This window comes from Pleurodeles waltl, chromosome 5 (genome assembly GCF_031143425.1).
Source record: "Pleurodeles waltl isolate 20211129_DDA chromosome 5, aPleWal1.hap1.20221129, whole genome shotgun sequence".
NCBI classification, from domain to species: domain Eukaryota; kingdom Metazoa; phylum Chordata; class Amphibia; order Caudata; family Salamandridae; genus Pleurodeles; species Pleurodeles waltl.
The window spans coordinates 260,172,029-260,180,583 of record NC_090444.1 but is presented as its reverse complement, the minus strand read 5'-3'; the positions used below and the strand labels follow the sequence as shown (position 1 = coordinate 260,180,583).

Below are 8,555 nucleotides of genomic sequence, written 5' to 3'. Positions count from 1 at the left end.
GCAGAGAGTATGTTTGGAATGGTGCAGGATGCTTCCTTAAGCTGGTTAGCGGTGCAGAGTTCAGGTGATGTAGGATGCCTGCTTGGAATAGAGTAGGATTCACAGTTGGGATGATGTAAAGTGCATTGGGGAGCCGGTGTAGGATACATCATTTGGCGGCTACACAGTACACAATTGTGCTAGTGCGTAGCTGGAATGTTGTAAGATACATAGAGGGTTATATGGTGAACTAGCTCCCGGAGACATTTAGGCACTGGACCTCCAAACCTAGAACCCAATCATGTAACGATGTAAACAGATAACGGCGAAGATATGGCAGCAAACAATTGCAGGAGCCAGGCCTTCTGAGGTGCTAAGTAGACTATGCAGGGGTGACACAGGCATGTAAATGTCTTCCATGCGGTACACACACAGTGTGGTCTAAGGTGTATGTATTTTTAGGGCTGGTGTGGGGTGCATGGGGTGCATGGGGTACACGGTACCCGTCGCACATTTCTGTCAGTGCAGGGTGTACCACAGAGCGGGCCTTCCCTCCCGCCGCGTCTTTGCACAGGCCACTCTGTTGCCGACCTTGGCAGCTCGGCTGCAGCCGCTGGAAGAGAGCAGTGAACACGTCACTCATTAACCAGCCTGTGCCTCGTGGCCGGGCTGCGTGTACTGTCAACTCTGGCTCTGGCGGGTAACCTCGCTCCCCGCCCCGCGGCCGCACAGTGGCAACCGATTGTCACCCCGATCCCTCAGGAATGGCGTGTGCTGCAAGTGGTCGTGCAGCATCTTACTTGTGCGTGGATCGCCAATGCACACAGCCGCAGGAATCAGGGGCAGCAGAACAGCTCCGAGGATTGTTTCACAACAGCTCTGACGAGGCAGGAGTGAGGGTGTAATGATGGTGAAACGTGTTTGTTGCCAAACAACAAGTTTAACTGAGAGTTTCAATGTACTGCTGTCACTGTCAGGCCTAGCAGTCAAGCAGTGTTTGGTGTTTTCCTCAAGACAGCATTTCGAGACTCGCGGTTTTCATGTTTTCTAATACAAATAGTAACAATAAAATGTAAAATGACGTCAGCTAAAAAAGTCAAGATCTGCTCAGAGTCTCCTTGTTAAAGGCATGGCGGTGACTTTTATTTTCAGCCCTACACTTCCGGGTGCAGGCAGAGGCTCTGCACGCGGGGTCCTTGCAGTGACTAAACGCCGCTGCCCTGGTGCTACTTTCCAGGCACTACGGATCACTCAGGTTCTGGTGCGTGTTAACACGGACCGCGCGTGTGTGGTGGTGGTGGTGGTGGGGGGGGGGGGCGGCGTTTGGGACAAGCGTTGCCTGGAAAAGCCGTGCCGCGTGCAGCCTCACTGCGATGTCCGCCTGGCCGCTGCGGACCCGGCCTCTCTGGCTGTCCTCGTTCGCCGCAACTGGTAGACGTTCAAGGTCTTGTGATGTGCCGAACGAGCCAAACTCCGTGGCCCATGACCTCCACTCCCTCGAGATGCAGAGTCTGGCAGAATAGACCCGCCTTCCGCGAGCAGGCAGAGCTCTCTTGGGTGGGGCCTACAGCCTACCACTTTATTAATGTGAAATGGAGGTAGGCGGTGCCTGGCAGGGGGCTCAGCTGAGTTATTTCTGTGAAGCGTGGGACCCAATTTTACGTCACCTTTCCCTCTAAAGTAAAGAGAGGGTAGGAGAATACCCCAAGAAGTCGCAAGCACACCCCCTCCTCGACAGGCTGTAAATAAACGTATTCCCCTTCCACGCTCCCCCCTCCCACACACAAACCGCTAATTATTATAGATTTAATTCTCAAAAAAGGTGACATTTTTTAGTTTGAGCCGATGATATATACTACACTACAGCCTGCATGTCCAAACAAAGAGGGAATGTAACAGTTAAGAATTCGGTGGTGATAGCTCTTCTATTGGCGCGAAGAAAGCTAGTTGTTACACTTCTAACACAAAATTATATAAAAACGACTCTATAAATAGCATGCCTAATGCAATTCACATCATGAACTGAAATAGAAGTTGTGAATGCCTCCTATATGCAATAAGGACACGTTGCACGAAGCCTAGGACTGCTGCAGCTCGGGAGCTGTGCACATTGCACTCCAAGGTAAGAAGTTGCGAGCTCAGCCCGTGGGGCACTGTAGAACTCTGATCTCTCTCACCAGCAGCCTCTGATGCTTCACTCTCCGAGGGCTAGCGCCGAAAGAATAGACGCCAGCAGCCAATCAGGAGTTCGTACTAAGGAACGTCACAAAGGGAGGGACGGGAGGCGTCGCCTAGAGACCCAGGCCGGGACTCCATTCGGTCCCTCCCCCCGCGCGCCCTTCTAGCGTTTATATTGAGCGCGCAGGGTGGCAGCGAAGTTCCAGCAGACTGTGCCTCGCGTTCTTTACTCTCGTCCACACCCGGAACGAGCGTGGCTCTCTACGCTGAGCCTGCAACTCATAGTCGTGGCTTTTTTAGAGACTTTAGTGAAATCGGGATCTTTCGGGTCTCCGGCCCGCGATCGCCCTCCCCGGAGCTGGAGATGTCTACCGCCTTGCTGTCCGCGTTCTACGACATCGACTTTCTGTGCAAGGTAGGCTTGGCTGCCTCTGATCCTGAACTCCTCGCTGATCTGCGAGACTGAAATGTGTGCAGGGCGCTGTGTGAGAAGGGCAGGGCTGCAAGTCGGCCATGCTGGAGTTTAGTGCTTATAGGCACTGCTTGAACGATTCGAGGCTTCTGCTTGAAAACAAGGATTAGAAAAGTACCAGCGGAGAAGAATTGTTGAAAGTCCCCCTTTTTAATTTAAAGTGTCCGTTAACATATTTTTTTTAGACCGATGCAAGGTTGAGCAACGCTTATAGGGAGTGAAATGACGCAGCATTTTTTCGAAACTAGGAATAACTTTTTTTATTTTTTTTTAAAGCGAGGTGTACTGAAAAAGTTGATTATGAGGGTCTAAGGTGCTTTTAAAGGGTTTGTTAAAACAAACTCGCGCGTTTCATGTGAATTTTTAATCGTCAAATGGTGAACGCGAAAACCAGTTTAAAAAGATCGTTAGACGGACTTTAAATGTTAAAGGTGGGCTTGCAACACTGTGCTCCCTTTAGGCTCTGTAAACTGGGTGCTGCTCTACGACCTCACAAGACACCAGAGGGCACGAGTTAAAGGGGTTTTTTGGGCGGTTTGGTTCAATTGAGTAAAGGTGTGGGGAGCATTTTATGGGTGTGGACGTCAGTCTCCGTACACGAACGTGGTGAAGTATATTAGTACAGGATTTACCACCAAGTCATGGCCCGAATACACCCCCTAGATAAAGCGCCCCCCATACTTATTAAGTACATGATTTTCTGTGGGGGTGGGAGGGCTTAAACCCCTCTAAAGTGCGTTTAACTTGTACAAACTTTACAGCAAGATCAAATTAGTTTCAAAGAATTTTCCGGTTTAGTGTTCAGGTGCCTGCATTTGTATATTTTCATAGAATTCGTATATGCCTTTTACTATACTTACACTTTTCCCCCTCTTTCCCAACAGCAGACGGAGAAATCCCTGAACACGCTGAACCTGAACTGCATGCTGGACAAGAAGGCCGTGGGCAGCCCCCTGTCCCCGGGCGGGGGCTCGGGCCTGGGGCCGGCCTTCCTCCGCCGCCACTCCACCAGCAACCTGCAGGCGCTGCACAACCAGCACAACGCGGCCAAGCTGCTGCTGCCGCCCCCCGGGACCGGCTCGAACTCTGCCTTCGGGAGCCTGAAGGAGGGCCCGGCCTCCCCGACGGGGGTCCCCTCCGGCTCCACGGCCCTCATGAACCGCGAGAACCGCTTCAGGGACCGCTCCTTCAGCGAGACGAGCGAGCGCAGCGCGCAGCTGATGGCGCAGCTCCAGCAGCAGCTGAAGGCGGCCGGCGGCTCCTCGCAGGGGGCGCAGATCAATTCGACCCGCTACAAAACGGAGCTGTGCCGGCCCTACGAGGAGAGCGGCGCCTGCAAGTACGGCGACAAGTGCCAGTTCGCCCACGGCTACCACGAGCTGCGCAGCCTGACGCGCCACCCCAAGTACAAGACGGAGCTGTGCCGCACCTTCCACACGGTGGGCTTCTGCCCCTACGGGCCGCGCTGCCACTTCATCCACAACGCCGAGGAGCGGCGCCAGGCAGCGCCCGCCTCGCCCGCCCGCGGGGACTTCAACTTCAACAGCGGCCAGCGGGGCCCCGGGGAGCGGCCGCGCCTCCAGCACAGCCTCAGCTTCTCCGGCTTCCCCAGCGCGGCGCAGGCCGGGCCCGAGCCCATCGAGCCCCGCACGCCGCCGCCCCTGCTCTCGCAGCTCTACGCCGAGGAGCTGCAGCTGCTCTCGGCCAACAACGCCTTCGGCTTCTCGGCGGGCCACGAGCTGGGCAGCCTGCTCACCCCGCTGGCCATCCAGACGCAGAACCTGCACAACCAGCAGTACTGCCAGCAGCAGCGCCCCGGGGGCAGCCCGCCTCCGCGGGACCCCCAGCCCACCGCGGCCTCCTTCTTCCAGCCCCTGCTCCGGCGCCTCTCCGAGTCTCCGGTCTTTGACGCACCCCCCAGCCCTCCCGACTCCTTGTCAGACCGTGAGAGTTACCTAAGCGGCTCCCTCAGCAGCTCTGGCTCCCTCAGCGGCTCCGAGTCCCCCGGGCTGGACTCTGGTCGTCGCCTGCCCATCTTCAGCCGTATCTCAGTCTCTGACGACTGAGGTGACTGCCCCCGGGGCGTGTGGGTGGGGAGCAGGAACAGGGAGCCCCAGACTGTTCCCCGGGCATCACTTGGCACCGAGCCTCTGGTCACAAACTGTAAAGACGCGCGGAAACTGATCAAAACTCTGCAAGAGGCAAAAAAAGACTGCCCCTATCAAGAGAACAAAACCTATTTTTTTTAGGACTATGGGGTGGGGGGTGAATCGACACATTGCACAACCGCATGTTCTACACATGTATGTACAGTAATGTTAGACATGTATGTACCAGCAACAGGCTAGACACGTATGCCCTCTAAACATGTCTTGGACGTATGCACTTGTTTGTGCCAACCGCATGATATCCTGTGCACGCGTGTGCACAAGCAGCATTCCATCTCTATGTTAACAGTGAAGCATTTTGTGCAGACAACTTGCAGTTCTGCATCCTCCAAAATTATTTTTTTGAGAGATTAAAGAAATGTCCCTTTGTACGACCTAATAAGATTTTTAAAGGAAAAAATGCAACATCCTGCCAAGAATATGCCTTGATGACACAGCTCCTTATTTTTATGAATGCTGAGACTTCCATTCCAAAGCTTTTTTTTTTTTTTTTTCTTTTTTTTTTTTTCTTATCCCTCAAACATCGTGGTGGTCTTGTCTTTACCTAGGACCACCACTCGGTAGGTGTTTGGTTTAGAACAACTTTCCTTCTTCCCCCTTGCTATAAGTGGAAGCACTCAAGTGAGTTTAGTTTATATCTTTTTTTGGTTCTTTTTGGAGGAATAACTGCTGATTCTTTTTTTTTTTTTTTTAGCTGTTTTTTGAGTTGCTTGCATATTGCTGCAACACCAACATGAAAACTATTTAACTTATTTATTATCTTGTGGAAAGTATACATTGGTAATTTGTTCATACTGTATTTATCGGGTATGATGAAAAAGCAATAGATATATATTCTTTTATGTTAAATTATGATTGCCATTATTAATCTGCAAAAATGTGGAGTGTATGTTCTTTTCACAGTAATATATGCCTTTTTTTGTAACTTCACTTGGTTATTTTATTGTAAATGAGTAAAATCTTAATTTAAGAGATTGTATGTAATATTTATTTCATTAATTTCTTTCCTTTTGTTTACGTACATGAACGATTGCATGATTTCTTGTTACAGAAATCTGTCTCGATGCTGTGGAAGTAGTTTGAGGAATGCTATAAGGATTTTTTTTTTATTTTTTAAAGAATGTAATGGTTTGTTGCCCGTCCACATCAGACCTGAAACTACTTTGCAATCAGATTCCAAAGTAGTCAATCTAAATCATTGCCTAAATTAACCAAAAAGTATTCAGCGTTGCCTAAATCACAATACACAATGTGATAGAGTATGTAGCAATAAAGGGGTGTGGGTGGGGGGTGGCTTGGGCAGAGTCCCCAGTATTATGTTTTTCACAGTGCCTTCTCCAAGGGTCCATGCTTGCCTTACATCTTCCTCAACCAAATAAGTATTGTTTCTTAATGCTTGATGATTTGAATGTAGGGACGGGTTTTATTGTACGTTTTACCACTTTTTATAAGAGGCCAACATTTTGATCTGACAACGTTATGCAGTACATCAACATACCTTGTTTAAATAAAATTCCAAAATTGTACTCATTTATTTTTTATTTTTTCCTTATGTAGAAAGTTTGGAGTTCTCCACTACTTTCTTAGACGGTGGATTACTGAGAACTAGCTTTAGTTTGTACATAGTGGGCACAGAATTGAGCACTGTGTACTCATTTTGGGCTACTGTAGCAGACATGTTTTTGAATGTAACTAAAGGATAAGTCAATGTTTGTTATATATATTTTGTTTTGGGGGGGGGGGGGGGTCAGTTCACTACAAATGGAGTGTGAGGCTGTAAACTTTGTACTGTAAATGTTTTGTAGTTCTCCCAATAAAACTTTTGGACAGAACATTTAATTGGTTCAATTTCTTGTATGTAAATTGATTCTTGTTACCGACCAACTTCCCAGCAACAAAATGACTGCAGTACAATAGTTAGCTTGGTGCCAGTGCTGGCTGGTAGGTGGCATAGAAGTTTCCAAGTGCTTATGCTGATCAAGTTTATGTGGGGGGAAATGGGTGTGTCGGATGTAAGCAGCGCTACTATATATATATAGATATATATATAGCCTAGAGTTCCTCGAATTGTTTAAGTCCGGCTTGTGCACAACTGTGCTGACACACTTGTGACCCATGTCCCGAACCTCTCAACGCTGATTAGGTTAAATGTAACCTGCATGCAGGAGGACCGACCCTTTCCTTTTCAGCAACTTGACATCTTGATCTTGTCACTTTAAATGTGTTAAACCTTTGTTTTCTCTGTGACTTGCCCTTCGAATTAAACTGCTTACGGGGCCAGACGCGCGAGCAGATGTGTTAGATCGCTCCCATATACCAGTGCCGTTTCCTTGCGCCAGCAAAGCGGCAACCTTGTCAAACTTTTAGGCTTAGTTACTGAAAAAATGTTTGAGGGGATTGCAGCCTTGATTCTTTAAGTTTTGATGGTACTTGGTGCAAATTTTAAGATCTCGCTCAGCGTTTGCCTTTCCTTCTTACTAACTAGTAGAAGTCATTCGTTTAGGGGCCAGTGTATGTAATTCAACACACCCCACTTTTTCTTTCATAACTCGTCCATATCTGGCCTGGAGGCACGCGGCAGCCACGTGGAGACGGCGGGGATGTGGGCGTGCCCTATGGTGCGCGCACTTTTACTCTGCCACCATTTTGTTTGCCTGCTAGGCTGTTTATGGTCTTGCGAGCCTCTACACCACTCTAACTTGCGCCAACATTTTTTATGCTTGGTACCTTAATTTGTCAGTTGCTATAATAATTCTTGTAGCAGCCCCGGTTTATGTTGTATTTTCTTGTCGTCTTTTACAGGTAACCGTAAGCAAAACCGCAGTTTTTTTTTTTTTTCTCCATCTTTTTTATAAACCTAGTTGGATTTCGGGGCAAATCGTCTTGGACAAGGAGCCACCTCTTACCTGGAAATGCATAAACCGACAGCAAACCTTGACAAGTATTGCTCCGCACTACTCGTTCGGTTTTAAGTAATGGGAAATAACCAAATGTGTGAAAACAAACCATTTTCCAGTCTTGGGCAACTAACAATGCAAGACTGTCTGGCTTGGTTTCTATCGCTCCCCTCTCGCCCCCCCCCACATCTATAGGCGTTGTGCTGTGTGATGTTTCCATCAGATGTTAACCGCAATCCCTCGTGCTTCCTATATTTATAAACTCTCGTCATTAGTGACCGCATAAGCGACCGGTTAAAGGGGGTGTGGTAAAAATGCAAAGACCACCCGACGTTAACGCCCAGCAGCCAGGGCATTATATTATATTATATTAATCGGTGGTGCTCGTTAGAACATTCGAGCAAGGTAAAACTTGCGATAGATGACAGGCCTGCTTCATTTTTAGTTCCGTTTGTTTTTCATATAAACCACCCCTACACTTAAGTGCCGGAGGCCCACAGTGGTGACTAAGCAGCGTTGTTTTCTAACGAAATGCGGCAAAACATTGCAACCCCACTCAAAGGCCTACCGCTTCTTTTAGGAACCGTATGGGTTCTATTTTTTTGCAAGCTACTTAGTGATTCTTGTGGTTAGCCATGACACTGCATCCAACGCTGTTTCACACGAGCTGTGTGAGGGGCAATTCTTGACTACTGACTTGTTCTTGCTCTTCGGCAGTTAGTGTCCAGAGGAGACCGTCTATAAGCACGAGGTCTTGCACTGCAAAATGCCCCCTTCATTCATTATCAATTCCACTCCAGGCCAACTCGTTTTTAATTGTGGACAATCGTTATCCTGGTACTTATGAGGTGAAAACTTAGT

At 48.8% G+C, this 8,555-nt stretch overlaps 1 protein-coding gene across 1 annotated transcript; it reads left to right on the top strand.

The window, feature by feature from the left end:
* Positions 1–2,314: 2,314 nt before the first annotated feature.
* ZFP36L2 (ZFP36 ring finger protein like 2) lies at positions 2,315–6,629 on the top strand. Its single transcript, XM_069233987.1, has 2 exons — positions 2,315–2,572; positions 3,514–6,629. Exons 1-2 carry the CDS (start codon positions 2,522–2,524, stop codon positions 4,693–4,695), a joined length of 1,233 nt encoding a protein of 410 aa, XP_069090088.1. The 5' UTR covers positions 2,315–2,521; the 3' UTR covers positions 4,696–6,629.
* Positions 6,630–8,555: the final 1,926 nt, after the last annotated feature.